The sequence below is a fragment of the Nilaparvata lugens genome, chromosome 2 (assembly GCF_014356525.2).
Source record: "Nilaparvata lugens isolate BPH chromosome 2, ASM1435652v1, whole genome shotgun sequence".
Classification (NCBI taxonomy): domain Eukaryota; kingdom Metazoa; phylum Arthropoda; class Insecta; order Hemiptera; family Delphacidae; genus Nilaparvata; species Nilaparvata lugens.
In genome coordinates this window covers 78,889,240-78,909,741 of record NC_052505.1, presented here as the reverse complement: position 1 = coordinate 78,909,741, position 20,502 = coordinate 78,889,240, and the positions used below count along the sequence as shown (strand labels likewise).

The 20,502-nt window shown below is 34.6% G+C and overlaps 1 protein-coding gene across 2 annotated transcripts in view; it reads left to right on the top strand.

Moving 5' to 3' along the window:
* Nucleotides 1–20,073, top strand: part of LOC111046679 (chaoptin) — a 278,433-nt gene extending 258,360 nt beyond the window's left edge. For both annotated transcript variants that reach the window (XM_039421831.1, XM_039421832.1), the window contains one exon: nt 16,389–20,073. In XM_039421831.1, the coding sequence (XP_039277765.1) occupies nt 16,389–16,702 (314 nt within the window). In that variant the 3' untranslated portion in view covers nt 16,703–20,073. The remainder of the gene's footprint in view (nt 1–16,388) is intronic.
* The last annotated feature ends 429 nt before the right edge of the window (nt 20,074–20,502 follow it).

Here is a 20,502-nt window from a genome sequence, read left to right as displayed (position 1 = left end):
ATGAGCCAATAAAATGTAATAGAACTATAAAATTGGAAAGAAGGTTAGACCTATCCAAAGAGTAAATCAACTCAAATCAAGTATTATTAGCGATTAGGAGTAATAGCATTATCAACAACGATAAGAAAACATGTATTATTGTGATTTAATAATTATGAGAACCCATTGGTAAGATCAAAAAATTATAAAGCGGCATAATTATTATTGGCAGATTACAAAAAAAAAAAAAATAAAATAAAATGCATGAACATTGAGGTTAGAGTTACTTGTTTACGTTTTGAAAAGAATTAGTCGATCTTGGATAAATCGATAATTAATAGAATCAATACTGAACGAATCAGCTGATTATTCGATCAACCCATATGACCGGTTGAATCATATAAAATTCAGTCATAAAGGATATATTAAGTATACGAAAGGAAGTCGATGTGTAGAAATACAAATAACTATTATTTCTGTATAAATATTTATTATAATCTAAAAAAGCATGATAAATCAAGAGTATACAAAACTCATATAAAAACTAAATGTATTATCTATTAAAATCGTATGTTACGATTTATTTATGAATTCAATTTAAGATAAACACTCCATATATTTGTATGAAAACTTCTTTTATTTAATTTTTTCTATTGTAAAGCCGAGGAAGCCCTGATTCCCAAGGCAACCAATTGTATTGAGTCTATTAAATTGAAGGCCAATCAGAGAGTAGCTTACAGAATTATTCTAGGAAGAAGCAAATTTTTCTAAAAACCTCCTTCTTCTGGCTTAAGATCCCAACCGGAGAGGATGCACATGGAGTTTAGGGTCTTTTCTTCTTCCTTTTAAAAAATTTTTAATGAACTATTAAGCCAAACCCTTTTTTAAATGTAATGTATGTTTGTTGAATGTTAATTATTTGTGAACTCAGTGCTGTCAAGGAGTTCGTAATTGTAAAGATTCCCATAAAAATAGCTTTAATTCGAAAGAAACTTATAAAAATCTGGATCACGCGTTAGCCCAGCAGTGACGAAAAGGAGCCTACCTAATTAATTATTGGAAATAATTAATTCAATCCACGAGAACATCTAGAACTTCAGTCAGTGAGTGATAAGTCAAACCAAATGAGCTCATTTTTTCTACGTTCAGTGGGGTAATAATTAATAAAAAGCGCTATTCCAATTAATTTGAATTAAAATTAAGGGTCACCACGTGTTGAACAATATCACTTAGTTCACAAGAACATTTTATAAATTTATTTATTATATGTAGGAAGCTTACTTCCATGCACTGCCCGAATTCATATTAGAAGCCCTGAGATCTCATGTTTGAATATTAATTTATTAAATATTAATTTTGTAATTGAACCAAGTATATCATATCAAACTTATAGACCGAACAGGTTTTTATTGGTAGAATTTTGTATTGATTGGAAGTCTAAGTACCAGTATTAAATATAATATATTTATGAATTTGAAACTCATCATTGTGAATATTAGCAAAGCCTGTGATAATTATCCAGATTTTAAAAGTAGATTATTTAAGTGAATTATAGTTATATCGAATATCTTATGCACATCTTTTTTGTGGGAATATATTTTGTGTTTTATGTCAGCATACAAACTTATAGAATTTTTTATTATATCCCAATTCATCTCGTGTTATATAGTTTGAGCTGTTTTGGTACCAACAAATATCTAGCAGCATTTAAAATTATTGAATCAATTATATTAACCTTATTCAAAGCACTCAATATTTATCATCCTTTGATGATATTCATTTCATCAGCCAGAACAAATATATTAAGAAATTATATTAATAAGGTTCCAGTTATATCATATAAGGATCCAGAGAGCTTCAAGAACTGGCGTTGTAAGTTCTAAGGAATTTTGAAAGGGTATATTGGTGAATACTTGTATTCACGACGAGCGTTTTAAGAATCAACTAGAAATAACTATAGTTGGTCCTGATTATTCTCTAGTGGTACATGGTTACTGATAATCAGTCATCAAATATTCTTTTAATTTCCTTACTGGTATTCTTCAAGAACTTCATAGAAGCAGCGGTAAGAATTACCAATTACCGGTCACTGAACCTTATGGTGATTATTTATATTTATAAAATTCATGTTTCTACCACTGAGCTAGAGCTGAGGTTTGAACCCAGTAATTTTGCGAGCCGGAAGGCCTTAATTTTTTGTGAATTTATTCGCAAAAGAGGGAATTTAGAGACTGCTCTTATAAATACCAGAAACATCGTATTATCTGTGAAGGAATTGCAATCCACAACTTCTCACAATAGCTTCATAACGTGGGACTCTATCATAAGAGATAACCCCCCCAGGAGCACTACTTCACATCATATAAATAAAAACTTTGTTACACAAAATAACATAATAGGCGCTGCCTGCAAAACCAAGGGTTTGAGTGCTGGCAGCGAGTACCAAAAAAATTCATAAAAAGTACAATACACAAGTGAAAGAGAAGAAAAATTAATACAAATATGTATGACAATAAAAATGTACAGAATACTGATAATATGAGAAAAGTTGAAGTGTAATACAAATGGAGTAAGTTACTGCTATATTAAATTTTATGATTGGTTGCTGTTATAAGTCAATGTTGATATATATTGTGTTGGAAGGAATATATCTGAAATATAATTGAGAATTGATACAATTATTGATGAACTGTAGTTAGTGAAATGAGATGATGGTGATATTTAATATTATATTATGTTTGTAAGAATTGAGAAGTGTTTATTGATTTTATCCACTCTGCTATTTTTTTAGGATTTGCTTTTGTTGTTCTATTTGCTATTAAGTTTTCTGGTAGCAGGTTGATGAGTCTATTGCAGATGTAAGGAAATTGTCTTCGGCATACAGTCATGTCAGTTCTGTTAATCTGATAATTATCTTGCATTCGAAAATTGTAGGTTCGAGCTTGAGGTGTAAATAGATTTCTGTTTTTAATTATGTATAATATTATGTTTTTCACAAATAGTTGCCTAACTGTTAAAACTGGGAATTCTGTAAAAAGGGACTTTGTATGGGACAGTGGAACAATCTTTCAGATCTCTCGACCAAGAAGGGTTGGATAAAACAAATAATAGGAGCACATCATTAATAGAAGTTTATTGTTTTCAAAACATGATAAGATGTTTCCTCATCTCTCAATAGCATCTTCTCCAATAATATATTTTCCCAACATCTACACAATATATCCTCTCAACATTTCCTCAATAATATCTCCACATTATATCCTCAATAATATCTTCAGATTATATCCTCCCAACATATCTTCACATCATATCCTCCCAACATAATTATCCTCAATAATATCTTCACAATATATCCTACCAACATATCCCCAATAAAATCTTCACAATATATCCTCCCAACATATCATCAATGATATCTACACAATATCGACTTCGAAATGTATGATACTTCATGATAGAGAAACTTCCATACACTGAAAGAAAAAATTCCCCTCAATAGACGACGAAGTGATCAATCATTTTCCACATTCTAGAATATTTGAGCCATTCGTCTCCAGTTTTTTGAAACATTAAATATCAAAAAACGAAAGTGTTTTCAACATTCCATTATTATATTTGACTGTGAGCATGCAACGGTTATTTTAATCGGTGAAATGAAAACACAAGTAATCTGCACAGCAATCAGAGGTTACCCAATAACAGTACGATGGAAAACCAATTACTATTACACAAATGTGCACCACGCACGCAACTTCCCTCCTACCCCCTCCTCTGCCACCAGTTTAGCCTCTCGCACCCCTAGAAACGTACCACTCGCATCTAACCCATTTATATCGCTTGATCGCCTCTAATCATACTTTCTCTCAGTCTCTTCCACACGGTCTCTTGCTCTCCGCTTCTGACCGACCGTTGTTCTCTTCTTCTCCTCATTTTTGGTTGCTCTCCTTCTCGCTTTAATGTAGGCTTATTCGAGTAGAAAATCGAAAACGTTATGCTACACACGAAACACAAGACTCACGGGCAATAATAACTTGAATTGTGGCTCACGAGAGGTAACGATATCATTTTATTTCGTCCACTGATCATGACATCGTTTCTCTAATCCCCGCTTTCAACACCAGTAATAAACTTCACTTGCAAGCCGACTCTCCGACTTTTCTACCTTTTCTCTCTTCTCACTCACATCTACAAAGCACAAATCTCAAACACTCATTTCTCTCCTACTAACCAACATCTCGTCCATAATTTATTATCACTTATCTGATTCCAAGAGAGGAATTATTGATGCGCTATTTTCCTGCTTCTCTCAAGCTATTGTGAGTCGCGAATTCATTACTAATGAAACCAAATGAATTTTCCTTGTTGCTATATTTAGATACAACACACAGAACATTCATTAATATCCAATGTATATTGTTTCCCTTTCAATCATTGCCATGTTCTGTAATTATCACAGGCATAAATATTACAGGTTGAGACTAAAGTAAGAAATATTTCATCATGATTTAATTATATGAACTGTTCGATATCATCCATGAGTGAATTTTTATTTAATTGAAGTTGATATCAGTAAGCTATCAATAATGGAAATCAAATTTTTATTTTTGTAAAACAAGGATAAATGGGAATTTTTCAAAAGAAGAAAATACAAAAAAAAGATTAATATTTCAAATCTACATCAACATGTTGTCATTGTTCATTCCATTAATTTTTCCTTCAATTATCCAGGAGATACGTACTTCTGGGAATACTTCCACGATTTGATATTCTACCCCATATACGTATATTGTTTGTTTTTTTTTTGTAATATATGGGTCATGCCACATCATTCTTGCTATCAGGAAACAATCCAGAAATGAATTTTCCCTAGAGCTTCAGTACTGAATTTCACATCTTCGAAAGTATTATTATGAGTTACGATGACAGGGATATTCTAATTGTGTCCTTAATCCTCAATATTTCGATTCAAAATAGATATCAACAAAATAGTTCACACAATATCAATTTAACCCATAATACCGGCCACGATATTATTATTCAATCACTTTTTTCTGTAGAAGAAAAATTACATTCTACCAAATACCTTCATTGACCTGAGAATCACAGTGTATAGAGCACATCAACAATAAATGTTATATATTATAGATGTATTATCGCAAAAACACTTCACTTATATGGGCTACTTTTGTACAAATAATTTAAAAAATATAAGAACCTTGTAGTACTCTATATTATTGAAAACTTTAAAATATTTCAACGACTAGCTTCGACACTTCTAGTTAGGGTCGAAACTAGTCGTTGAAATATTTTAAAGTTTTTAATAATAAAGGGTACTACAAGGTTTTTATATTGTTTTTATTATTATGTAGGCCTAAATTATCACTTTTTTAAAAAGGAAGATTCATGTGCAAGATTTTCAACATTTCGTTATTTGTGTTTATCATCAAAATTATCAAAAATTTTCGAATAATATAAACATACTGCCTCTTAAAAGCCAAAACCAAACCACCCTATATAACCTTTCCTTTCACTTCTACCTTTAAAACATGATAATTGAACAGAACATTTCAGGTTATGTTATATATTTTTAATATAATGAACAATTTGAGAACTGGCAGATCTGAGGAACTCCCGTGAATTTATTAGTCGTGTACATTGACGAATCATATCCACTCAAGCGAAAAAGCCACAATATAGTATGAAAAGTTAGATACTCTAGTATGGTGTTAATATTCATACAAGAAGTGAAAGAAAGCATCCTGAATAAGTAATCCATCCAGTGCATGAAACATCTCATTAAAATTTGATAGTCACTGAGATCTTTCAAGCAACCTAATTTTGGGCAAACTCTATGTTTGCTTATTAATGGAGGTCGGTTATTTGTGTCAGGACGAAATAGCAAACTTGTGTTCTTGTTGGCAACGAACTTTGGTCTGAGAAGTGGCAACGACAAACACATACAAACACACACACAAACTTTAGCAGAGCTGCAAAGTTTTGCCCGACGCAAGATGGGAAGCAGTCAGTGGCCGTTTGCAGGGAGTGCATTCACCAGTAGGCCACACTTCGCTCACAAAACTGCGTTCTTGGTATGCGGCTCTCTTGTTCAGTCACTTCAAATTCATTGCCACCCTTGAGAAATAATAAAAGCTATCAGATTACGTGCCTTGTGCAACCGAGGGTTTAGGGGGAAGCTATCAATAAATTATTCCCCATTATAGGTGTGGTATGAATTCAATATTATCGCTATTGTGATTGCTTGAGTTACTCTGATTTGGTATAAATGATACTCCAAGTTTTTACTAGAGTTATAGAATGAGATAATAGATGTATGAGATAATGAATAATAGCCTGATAGTAATTAAATTATTAGAAAAATAACAAATCTTTTTTCTTCCCCATTATTACATGACTCGAAACTTCTCATGAAATGGGTGTCCAATAACGCTAGATCAGAGGTGATATTTTCAATTTTCAATTTATTCACAACACACAAAAATACAATGAGTAAAGGCAATATACAACAAAACAATAACAGTAACAATTATTAACACATTAAAAGACAATATTGCTAAAATGATGTGTGCTGAAGTAAGAGGGGGAAAATACCTTGCCAACTATGGTTTCCCATGTAACAGGCAAGTAAGATATAACTGAAAGGAAAGGGTGTGTGATAGGGAAGTGGAAGAAGGTAGGTAGATAGGCATGGCTGAGGGAAGGGAAGATAGGATATATTTTGAGTTTACTAGCTAGTCCGCAAAACTATAATAAAAACCATGAACGTTTATATTGGCGTCATAAATTACTGTATAACACCATTATCGGATGAGATTTACATACTCAATAATTGAAGTAAGAGTTTAAAGGAAATATCATCTTGTAACATGAAGAAAAGATACCTTTAGATAGCTCAAGATAGCTTTTGATATCTTCTCTTTACGCTTTTACCTCCTGCAGGAAGTGAACGACAAATCATTTATTCCGCCTTCCAATCCAACTTCAAAAGGATATTGCTGATACACTGTAATTCATTTAATACTATTCTAGGAAGAAAGCTGGAGCTATCGCAAAGCTTTCAAATATCATGTTCAGTATTCAAAACCTGCCTTCGACAGTTCATTATGAGTGAAATTGCTGGGGCTTTCTCGATTGGTTTGAATGATCTATGATTGCAAATTTCACTTGAAGTTCATGATTGAGAGTTCTTTTCTCTTTTATAAGGGAACTATTCAGATTCAAGAGCGATCAACTCACGTGTGTTCTAATTAAAAAGCCTTAATGCCTTCGACATAAGTCATTTGGCTATGAAGTAGAATCAATCTTTCACGATTGGTTTTTATAATCTCTGATTGCAAATTTCACCTGGAAATGAATCATTGAGAGTTCTTTCTCTCTTTTATAAGGGAAGTATTCAAATCAAAGAGCGATCAACTAATGTGTGTTCGAATTAGTAATATTAAAAGATTGGTCTCGTACCCAACACAAACTAAGCTACTCATAGGATTACATTCGTTGAGTTCTCACAACAAATTATTTCGTAAAACTTGGATAAAATTAATAAGATGACAAATTGTCAAAGTGAGATGAGGGATACTGTTGGGCGGTTCAGTAGCGAGTTGCGCTCCGTGGAGTTTTGACTGTGACAAATATACAAAATGGCAGAGGCGTAAACTTCGTTAGAAAGTTTTCTCGGCAAGTACAACTTGACAAGTCAACTCATGAAAACTGATAGTTCACTCACCCTCACACTGCAATTCTATTTTCAGCCGACTTCTTCCAAATTTTCATTGAAATTCATTGGGAAACAAACATGGGGTCATCGAAATAGGAATTATGTTTGTGTCTGCTCTATAAATTTTATTTGAAGTTTTTTTCAGGTAATAACTTGACTGGGAGCAAAAAATAAAAAAAATCGTTTTGGAGTGGAAATTGTTGACAGTTTTATCGTTTTTCAGAGGAATTATTTAGGGAACACATTGCTTCCAGCTCAATTCTGTCAAACACACTGATCTGCCGAGATTTATGACGAATCCCCGACATCCATGTGTTGTGATTCATTGATCGCACAACTACTACAACAAGTCATGTGATCGATGTACTGAACACGTATTGTGTATTGTAGTGGTGCATGTATTCTGATCATGTATCGGCAGCTCAATAGGGTTGTGAGGCCATGAGGAGTGGGGGCGGGGGATCTCGTCACTAGTTTAGAGCAGACAACGATGGATGGGTGATGCTGGCTGGCTGAAGAGGCCAGTAGAAAAGCCAGCCGATAGTTGAGGGATGAGGCTTATTCGGCCAGGCTTTGTTCTTGGGCGCATTAATCTTGAGCCGGGGGCGGCTGCGGCTTGGAGGCAGCGGTTGGAGGCTGCGAATTATTAGCAAGTGAGGTAGGGGACCACCCGTCATCTCGACATCGACGCTTCCTCTGGCTAATTCTCTGCCCAACAAATACCTGCTGACAATCTGGCAACGGTGAGCTACATGTACACCCAACCCGCAGGAGCACCTCTTACAAAACATTAAAATCAAATCAAATCGTTAATTGCCCCAATTAATGAGTTCATATTTACAGACGGAAATTACTGGTATATTGCAATTATTCAAATGTTAATGAATTGATAATTATTATTAAACGAAAATCCAAATTAAATGCTATAATTCACACCGAAGAGTTCTGCTACTGCAAATATTGACAGCATGGTAAACAGCTAGATGAAAATTCGAAGAGCACTACTATTCAAAAAGTTATTTGTCAGCTCGGGAGATTTCCGGGAAATTAATTTAATTCCAGCTCTACCCCACCAAAACTAATTGACAAATGATTTTTGAAAAGTAGTGCTCATCGAATTTCCATCTAGCTGTTTAGCATGTTGTCAATATTTGCAGTAGCAAAAGTCTTCGGGGTGAATTATAGCATTTAATTTGGATTTTTGTTTAATAATGATTATGACTTCATATTTTTCAAGCTTAACATTCTACAAAATATTAACTATCAACAGACCAGTTTGTCTGACCTTTTTAGATTAAATGCATTAATGCAACAACAATAAGATAATAAAAATCGGTAAGGAAAGTTTTGACCATTTTGACTTTTTAAATATTGTAGTTGTTTAGTATTGGTGGAAGAATATGCAAATTAATACTCACTCTCCGTTGATTTTAGATCTATTGGCTTTCGGTCCAATCAAAGAATCAATTTTTTGCATGCTTTATATTCTGAGGAATAATAATATCAATATACTGGTTTGACGTGGATTCTCACATTGGAAGAAATGTTTATTTGCAACATCAATTGAATATTAGAAATCGGTAAGATAAGTATTGACTACCAAGCTTTAATACTGTAGGTGTAGTATTGATGAATGGAAATCAATACTCACTCTTCGTTGAATCTGTAGAGTATTCATTCTAGTGATATAATCAAGTAATATAATGTATCTTCAGATGTTTAGTATTACTGAGTGATTTTTAAGTATTTCCCTTCTTCAAGGAAATGATAAATAATCATTATCAAAACTTTCGACACTTTTCACTAGTATGACATGAATTATCTCAAACTGTCTTAACTTATGAAAAATATTATAGGCTACTTCACTTTCTTGCTTGGATCAAGTCTCAGTCCATGTGATGAGCAATTTATTGAATAATTTTTCCTCCCTCTTTAAATCACACAGTTGAATCATATTTTGCATGCTAGATCTATCATTGGTGGTTATGTTCCCTTGAGACAAGATAGAATTAGATAATCTGATATCATATTGTCAGCCTAATTCTATTCCAAACTATTTCTGTGTAAACTGAATATGAATAGAGTGAATATCTCTTCACACACATCCTGGCTAAGAACACAATCTTCTCCAGTCAATGAAGGCGAATACTCTCTCTGGAATCTCTGAAAGATTATCCGGATAATTCTGCAGATATCAAGTATTGCTCACAGGATCTTCATCGCATTCGAGTTATGTAGAAGGATTATTGGAAAGAAAGACGAATAGACCTTTTCAGATTTCGTGTTAGTTCTCTGTAGAAATATTTGAAGAAGTCCTTTGTCGAGATGATCTCAGATTCTCTTAGAATGCTCGTGCACTACACACTCACTCCGGTGTATATCAGAGCAGCTTTCTCCTATTTGACATTTAATGCTACAAGGCATGGTTCGACATGCTGTAATGAACTGCCCGGAACGTTCCAGCAGAATTCCAAAGTATATGGCATTCCACGCGCTTCGACTTTTTCATTCCAGTTATTCCAAACACGCTGGAGAAAGACTTTTCATTCAATTCTTCTGTAAAAACAATCGCTTGTCTTGGTCCACTCTAGTGGAGGCCAAACACCCGCTGCTACGAACACCGGAAATGACCCTTTTTAGCTCTCTCTACCGGCCGAGGTGCGAAACCCGAACTCGAGCAATAATTGCTTCTCACTATCCCTCTATCGCAATGTAATCTAGCAGTTGTCAATATGATTTCAAGCCCTAGAACCATGGCTGTAACAATGTTATCGCATCATCACTCCTGTTACTAATTAAATATCAGACTGAGAAAATTCTGACAAGAATCAAAAGAGCATAATACACTATATGAAACTGAGATTGTTGAGTGTACATATTTACATCAGACGGTATAAAGCCGGTATGAAACATTCCAGAATACTATTATTATATTTTCTACTTATCGAGTTAAAGTGCTCAATTCCAATCCAAGTGTGAAACATAGGAGCACAGGGGTGCCAACAGAACGGTCAGGTCGATATGTAGCTTTCAGTGTAGGCTGCGATCGCAATCGACCTTCATGTAACACAAACACATTGTAAATCATGGGAGTCTCGATTTCCTTTTCAGCGCGATGACATTAACATTTTTTATCATTAATAGCTAAAAAATTACATCGATCGAAACCTAAATCTACACCACGACATACTTGTTCTATTCTCACCTTCACTATAAGCCAAAACGTATCTTGAATATTAATAGACAACAATATAGTGACCAACTGAAGGTGTTCTGTTCATAATTTTCCGTTACAAACAAAAGTTTGTTTCCCATCCATTCTCTTCAAAAGTAACGGTAATCATTGAACAACACAGAATGAACAAGGACAAAATTAGTTTTACTATGAACTCTACATTAGCCCTGGACTATTTATTTCAAATTGAGGATTAAGGAGACTACTTTTCCCCAAGTTTGACAATAGCTTATGCTCCTTTCTCTAGAAAACCAGTAGAGATATTTGATTTGGTTTTTTCACTGATAGATAGGCTCTTCAGACACAGTTGAAACTAAAATTTCTCTCGAAATTTCTACAGAAAAGATGTGTTTCATGACCACTGAGAAAATAAAAAATAAAGTTACGGGAGAATGCCTGTTGTTCTCACTTGGATTGTATCTATTATCTATGAATATATAATAAGAGAGTGTAGGTTTGTGTTTGTTCGTTTGTTCGCATCAAAACATGTCAACTTGTGGATTCCATACTGGGAAAACGGGAATGATTTAGATCTACAAATTTTACAAATAGATTCTAAAAATATCAATCTCTTGCACCTCGAAACCCAAATTTCAATTCTCCTTCTAAATTTTTCAGAAATTATGTTTAAATTCCATTCATGGAACATGAATACATATCATATGTTAATATAGAACTATAATCTAGAGAGACTAACTCTTTAAAACAGTCCAATTTTTCAGGTTGGTATCAAGTTGAGGAAGGTTTCTAAACAAGATATGAGTTCTGTCACTTTATTATGTTAGTACCAAGTTGAAGAACTTATCTATACTATAATAAAGGAAATAATTGGCTTGTACACGTACGGGATAGGAAAATTATGTTTGACGCATCATCACGCATCTAAACTGCTGGACTGAAATTAACTTGGAATTTTCCATATAGATTCTTAATTAACCGAGGCTGGTTCTATGCCTTCTTTAAACTCGCCAAGATTCCACTCGGTCAAATTTTCAGTTTGTCAAATTTTAAAATAGACCCTTGCGGAGCACGGGTTACCTGCTAGTGAATAAATAAAGCCGTGATTTACTTATCAGATTCATCCTTATTTTAACATTACTTACTATCATTGGATGATGAATGAACAAATAATTTTGAGCCAGGCAATTGATTTAAATCGCTGAGTACTTTTCCAAGTAATCTTGTGTACCAGTTCTCGACTGCCGGAGTGGTTCAAGGACCCATGAGGTTTCCTCATGAAGCTGACAGACGGAAGGTGAATAGTAGTCATTGTGAAGGAGGACTTGGGTGAGTGACGACTGTTTGTCTTGAAGAACACGTGCATTCCCTCGGTTTTCCCTTTTGCCTCACTCCCTGAGTTGAGCCCGTGCCAGGTTCGCAGCTTAATTAGGTGACAAGTAGAGAGAGCCTGTTTGTTCTCGCCGAAATTCTGCCTCGTCGTGCAGTTTACTTAGGCGCCCGTTTAAATATGCCATTGCCATCACAATTCCCTCCTCTTTGCATGGCCCTTTTGTCTCCCACATACGTTTTGTTCTCATATTTATCAAGTCCCCGACCAGAATGTGCTAATTCATTAAATCTTTCAAACTATCCTCAGCTAATTCTACTACGTGCTCCTCTGTCAGCATTAGTAACAACTCCACTTTCATTCGCCCTTCATATGCGTGTGTATACTTTTGCGCGTGTGTCGCCCTCTTGCTCACTCCATTATCATCAATCAAAATCATTATTCTATCACTCCTTTCCAAATCTATTCTCTCCCTTCAAGCCTGTGAGAATTGTAATGTTGAATAATATTTTCTGTGTTTTTTTTTTATTACTGTATTATTTGATTCACCTGTTTTTTTCAAATACTGCATGTCTTCAAACTCCGATAGATAAGTTAAACGGAGATTATCAACTATGAACTTATTTGGGCATCATACCCAATTAAATGAATTCATCATCGCATTAATATTCATTTTGTGGCATACAGAAACTTTGTTATACGGATAAAGTTCTAAAAAGATAGTTCAGATTTGAACTCGTACATTTGACTATATATTTCCATCATATTCACTATAGTGAGGTACACGCTATAATGGCGGTGTTGGAAGATAGGAGAAAAGGGTTGCAAGATGTCAGCCTTGCCACCCAAACAGCTGATACTGTTATATCTGATGAATTCAACTGTTCATTATTGTTGAAAATAGTTAATCATATTTTATTTGTCAAGAAAATATATTTTTTTAAAGATGTACTAATAAATTTTCATGATTGAGATTAAATATTCTGTCAATTAGTTGAATATCTACATTGTATCTACATGTAAACGATGTGGTAACATCGCAAAGCGTGAAAGCGATAGCGCCATCTGCTTTGTTGAATGATAGACAAGGATAGCGAAACCATTGCAAATCACACACTGCCGTTATAACGTGCACCTCACTATAGATGAGGTGTGTAGTATATTTTTGATTTTCCAATGTGCAGTGAGAGATGCTAATTTTCCACAATAATTTCTCGGCTCGTGGGTAGACGATCAGTGTTGTACTTCATTTGGATTGGAAAGAAATCATTGCTCCTCTCCAATCTATAGTTTTATAATATTATGTTCGAGATCATGAGTTCGATTGAGAAGCTCATATTGCCAGTTTCGTAATGCTGAACATTTTGTAGAGTGAAACGCACGAGATCGAATGAACCAACAATCTCAAAGATGGTGATCAACAATAAGATTTTAATAAAATGAGTTACTTTTCATATTTATTTTATTGTTATAGTTGATGTAGGCTCTTCGTGAGTTTTCAAATCAAGATGACATTCATGATAGTGTCGTTTTGTGAGGTAATCGATCTTGGAAGTACATTATTTTCATTTCCGCCACCATGAATTGATAAGCCACGTTACAAGCTCAACAGATTTGTTTTGTAGACTGGTCGAGCGACAATGGAAGAGTGTTGCATGCGTTCTTTGCTCGACTGCGTTCTGGGTGGTTTACTGTCAGGCTATCCGGAGGGAGCTGAGGACTTTTTAAGTGACAGACAAATACAGGGCACAGTTCTTTCTTCTTTCGTTTCCCAGTTCAGACCACCACAGCACCCTTTGCCTCGGCCAAGTCCCTCAGCGAGTGCACGACGAGGAAAGTAGCGCAAGATTCCCGCAGATAAACTACCACTTTCTCCGGGTTTTGCGCAGTCAAGAGTGAGACTTCGCAGCGACTCCTCGTTCTCGTTCCAAAGAAGAAAGAATCAAGTTGAGAGTTGGGCAAGTCAACAAAAAGAGTGGAAATAAAAAAGACGAATCGAAGCAAGAAGCGCCCACTCCAGGTTTTCCAGGAGCATGTTTTCACGAGTTGATGTATGGAATCACTCCAACAATCCCTCACACTGCACCGGCTCTCAACTTGCTGTATTCAATTCCTATGAGCCAGATTTCCGTCAAGATGTGTTGAATTTTCATACAATTCTCAAGGAAACTCGCGCATCACATTCAACAAATGATCCATTCTTGAGATAAGTCTTCAATTACTCCAAAGGTTTTTCTCCAAAGTCGTGATGTACTTGAAGTATGGACTCTAGTATGATAATATCGTTCACTTTTCCCAATAAATTCAAAACATGGGTAAAAAATCTATCAAATTATCTCTCTGAATCAAAAACACCCATTACGTTGTACCATACAGTTAGTTCAACATGAATCCGACATAGTTCAACATAGAATCCGATCAACATGAGTAAACAGATCATTATGTATTCAAAAAAAGGTCATATAATAGAGTGAAATATCACGTACATGGAATAATTAGCCCAGTCAACGAAGTGTTATAGAGGGAAAAGTTTGGAAGACTATTTTCGACCCCGCAGTTCTGTTTAGGTTACTGAGGAGGTAAACATATCAAAAGTCCTCACCCCTACCCCCTGTGTTAAGGGGCTGGGGGCGGTTCAAAGGTACCATTTTTTGGTTTCTCGCATATAACTCGAAAATTATGAATTTTACAGACATGACTATTCTATAAGAAATTGAAGCTCACATAATTTCCTACAATATTGATCCAACAACGTTTTCTATATCCGCTCTAAAAGATGTTATATTTTTGAAAAAAACACATTTTCCTTCAATTTTTTGCTATTTTTGCTCTTATAACTTTTTAAATATCGATGGGAAAAATCCATGCTGATCATGAGCTTATAAAGCATCAAATTTTCTTCAATATAATGTATAATTTCACAAGTTTACGTACATCCCCACGACTGTTGCAGCAGCTTCAGTGTTGAGTGTGAGATCTACAGTTATGCAAAAATAGACCAATTGACAAAGGAATTTGGAGAGAATGTTTTGAACACAATTTTAGACTTCGCAGTTTTGTTGGGACCAGTTAGGGGGTGAACAATACATATGAGTGAGAAATACATATGAATCCAATAGTCCAATTCTATGATGATGGAGTATCAGGGATCAGGATATAAGCCGGCAAGATAATTCAATCACGTCCAAGTCATCCCAAAGTCGTTCGTTTGGTTACAATAAACGGGAAACTGAAAAAATCTCAATTTAGTTTTAGGGGAACTAAATTGTGCACGAGAGGTGTATGAGTTTATAAGTTTGTAATGTGATCATATTTCGGGGTCTTTTTACGATAAGTTTTGTCACGTGACAATTTAAGTTACGTGCTGACTTATCCGCCACGAACACGAGCATTTCACTCTCCATCATCTTATATATGCTATGCTTATCACATCCGTATCTCACTGTTTCTGAACAAATACAGAATATAATAATTATCATAGTCATAATGATAATAAATACAGAAATTATGAATAATTATCCAAAAATAATAAGAATTTCAGATGATGGAAAGTGAAATGCCCGTGTTCGTGACACCTTAAGTCTTTCTATACTTAGAAATGGAAAGAAAAATAAAAATCTCAGTACTCTTTTTGAATTATTTATTCACAACATGTTTCGGACATTGATGCCATTTTCAAGTGATATGATCATACTGAGATTTTTATTTTCTTTCCATTTCTATGAAAAGCAGCCTTTCTATACTTACTTGCAATGCGGCACTTCAGTCCGTCGTGGACCTTGGCCTCCATCAACAAGCCTCTCTACCAATCCCTATCAGTCACTCCTGCTCTCCATTCTCTCCTTCCGATGGGACGCAGATCTTGCTGCACGTTATCAAACCATCTTTTCTTTGTCTACCTTGTCTTCTTCGTGCGAATAGCCGCTCCTTGTACACCATAACTCTTTATGTATAATTTAATTGTTCATACTCATACGATTACGCTTCATAATTTGCCAGTGTTATAAACTCAGCTCGAACATATACAATGTCTACTATTTGACTTTGTCATTAATAATTGACTATTTTTTCCTCATATAAAGAAGATGATTATGACATAGATATGATTAATTTCTTCACTTTCTAACCTAAGGACGTAATGTTGATTGTTGCAGGAGGTCTAAAGCTGGCCGGCAACCCGTGGGAGTGTGAGTGTGGCCTGGTGTGGGCGGGGCACTGGCTGCGACGCTGGCTGAGGGAGCCCAAGCAGATCCAGCTGCTATCAGTGGAGGCGGGGAGGCAACTGGTGGAGGAGGCCAGAGAAGCCACCTGTCGAGATCCGCGCACGCGGTCCAGTAGACCGCTGCTGCATCTAACGCCGGAGGACCTGCGATGTCAGGCGTCCGCTCTGAGCTCTGCGGCCGCCACGGTCTCCTGTACCCTCCTCAGACTCTCCTTGTTCCTTGCGCTTCTTCCGCACGGCTGGTGACCGCCACTTGTTGTCTAGTTCGTGTAACAAACTGTTTGTTCGCCGCACTAGACGCGCTCGTTTACCAGAAGCAGATTAACCTGATATAGACATCGTTTAACCTGAAACAGATGTAAAAAACTGGTTGACTCATAACATTTTGTGCATTTTACATCTGAGATAGGTTTGTTTTAATCGCTCCACCAGACTAAAACTCTACAGTTACGAAAATCACGTGAAATAATCTTTCACATCCGCAAAAATATTTGTGTTCATCGTCCAATCTCTAAAGATGAAGAAATAGACTAAAACAGAATGAAATATATGACTGAGAATTCATCTCCATTCATTCTGTGAATTTCACACCAGAAAAATGGATATTTGTGTACATTGTCCTACCTGACACAATTTCCAGTTATAGAGAACAAAGTGTGAAATAGATGTTGATTCATCTGTGAATTGTACATCTGGAATGTGGTTTGTGTTCATCGTCCTACCAGAAACTAACTAATTCTAGAGATAAGTTGAAGATAGCGTGAATTTTGCAAACAATTTATTTCATAGGTGCACACTAGGTTTAGAATATTCATCGTCCTTCCAAAAAGATTAGAAACGAAATGAATTATAGTGGCCATCGAGTGGATGAGATATTGATAATTTTTAAAAGAGGGGAATGTGAGCTGATGATAATCGTTCTCTAAAAACGTATTAGATTCAAACGAATGATATTCATTGCCGTGAAGTTTTTAAGAGGTTTGTGATTTTTATAAGAGCTTTAAGAGGACTCATTCTTGTTCATCGAGGGTCTGAATATATTTATACATCACTGTGTGAGATGGAACCAAATATGGACAGCTGATAGTTCAAACCAAACTACATTGTGTTATTTAGCCTATTACAGGGACGTTTGCATAAGTGGAGATCGAACTAGATTTGTAAATAGATGAAGGACTATGGCATTATTTGGTAATATCAAATGAGAGATTAATTTCAATTTTGAACCATCAACGTTTCTAATATTATACGAGTTTTGTAGTCTGAACATACACTATGCAAACGACCTTTCACCAATTCTGAATTGGATTCAAATGATTGTGATAGTCTATCTGAATATTTGATTTTATTAGTGCAATTTCACGAGAAAAGCGACCCTGTAGATTATGTTATTATTTGAAAAAAAAGTTTCTTTGAAACGCTATATCGGAAAATATGGAATTGGAATAATGATTGACTCATGTGATTATTCATCTGAATATTCATCATCATCATTCATTATCATTTGAATATTCAGATTAATCATCTGAATATTCAAGTTTATTAGTGCGATCGATATCAATACCTGTAGATTATGTTATTATTTGAAAAAAAACCTTACTTTGAAACACTACATTTGAAAAGATGAAATTGGAATAATGATTGACTCATTCATGTGATTATAAATCGTTTACAGTAAACAGTTTTGAGTATGACAAAAATATCTTCAACAAGGAAACTGTGAATGCATTTACTTACTATATTTACTGTGAATATATTTACTTACTATCGAAAATATAATTCTTATAGAAAAAATTGAACCCTTCACAGAAAACATTTTTATTTAGGTAATTATTCGCAGAATACGGAATCAGGTGAGGTTCTATTGAAATAAGTTAATCACTGTAACATTTATTGAATGAAGCTACACGGCTCTTTTTATCGAAGACACTTTTCAAATGGAACTACAATTTATTCCAAAAGATCATCAACGAAATAATTGTAAATGAGCACCCTCCTCTGTCCTCTCCAGACTGGAAAAATCTGAGCTCACACGAACTGATATCAAATCTTGAGAAGAAACTAAATACCAATTACAGTAGAGCAAATTGTAAATATACATACGTGAAATAATAATTATATTTCTTGGAATGATTGAAATTCTAGTTTTTTAAAAGCTGTAAATTGAAATACCGTAGTCTCAAATTGAATTATAGTAGATACGTAACTTTTGTACAGTTTCAGTATTGTATACTAACTACTATATTGTAATTATTATGATTCAGTTAAGGAATGTTGTAAACCTGTGTTGCACTTTCCAAGAAATAAAATATGAAATTTTTAATATTGATTCGAAATTCATCACCATGTTTTCATTTCAGAAACTTCAAAACTAGAAGTTGATAAGATTCCAATCATTAAATTTCATCAAAACAATGGGATAATGCACTCCTTAGTAAGCATGTTCAATATACGGCTATTTCTATTGATCTAAAATAACTCTGTTATCTCAAGAAGAAAAATATTTCAAATTTGTCAATCAAAATTCGTCAGGGGATGTTATCTTAACACTTTCAAAACAATTTTGTACACCAATTCATTTATTATTTGATGCATATTTGTATAGGTAGTTTTTCAGTTTCTCCTGAATCAAGAAATTGATATTGTCATTGTGAGATTACCTTCTGAAAATGGATAAGAAATTTCAACAAAAATTGTGCGAATCTAAAGTTGAATGAATTTATATTGTACAAGATTATTTCTTAACACTCTTCCATGATCCATTCTTCCATGGAAGGTTTTTTTTCTCGAATTATACCCTCTTCACTCATCGAATTTTATTATCAACAATGGAACGCTTACCGCTTACCAATGTATAAGGCACATCGACCCTGAGAAATCATCTGAGTAGAGTTTACCTACAGAAGATACCTACAGAATTGATACCTACAGAAGTTAAAAATATTATTCTACTGAAAATCATGAGCATAATTAAGCATAATACAGGTTTATTCATTTTTCATTATCCAGTTTTACCCATTTCTGTCTGACAGATAGCTCGGGTAATAATTACTCCAGAAACAATATAGGCCTATATCATGATGATCAGCTCTGAACTTATCCTAGCATTCTGACCAATGAGAAAAAGTTTGTACTTCAGTTTTATCAGTCTTGAATAGTACAATTTATGTGGAGACATTTTCTGTTATAAGACATTTCTAATTAATAGCATTGATCAGTGAATGTTATTTCCAAAACTTATACAGCTTATCCAACATGTATTTGTAGTATGGAACATATGATAAGACTCTACTACTTAAAATTAATTTTTCAGAGAAATTTCATCAATAAAACATTCATCCTGCACTGATTCTCACAAGCATGATAAAGAATAATATGTGGTCTATTTTTCTGGCCACAGGAGAATATCCACGAACGATAAAAACGTTTATTCTATTTATTTAAAGTTTGGGGAACAGCATTCCAGTGCTTGCTTGAAATTAAATACAAATTTTATATAATTCGTACCAATTCATCATATATACTACCATATATCATAGAGAAACAATAGCATAAGTAGATATCCCATGGCATAGGGCGTTTATGTCGCAACTTTTACTGTTATCTCAAGCCGATAGCCCACGTAGTTCTTTCCCGTGAAGCTTTATGACGCTGGCAGTCTCTCATATTGTGCCGTTCATACACTCTTACCCGGTCAAAACAGTAAAATCAACAATAATCGACAGTAATTTGCTTGGGATAACAGTAAAAGTTGTGACATAAACGCCCTATACCATGGGATATCTACTTACGCTATTGTTTCTCTATGCATATATGTTGTCAATTCGTTGTAGAAAGACAAACTAAAATACATACATTTTTTTCTATAACGATGATAATAATATAATGAAGCATGTATGAACCGAATTTCTGTTCTGTAGGCGGCCTTATTATTGTGTTGATGGTAGAGGAATTGAACAACTATAATAATATACTGAAGTGTAACCATGTGAAGGCCGTATTGAGGTTGACCTGGCGCAAAACATAGATACTCGATACAACTTTGT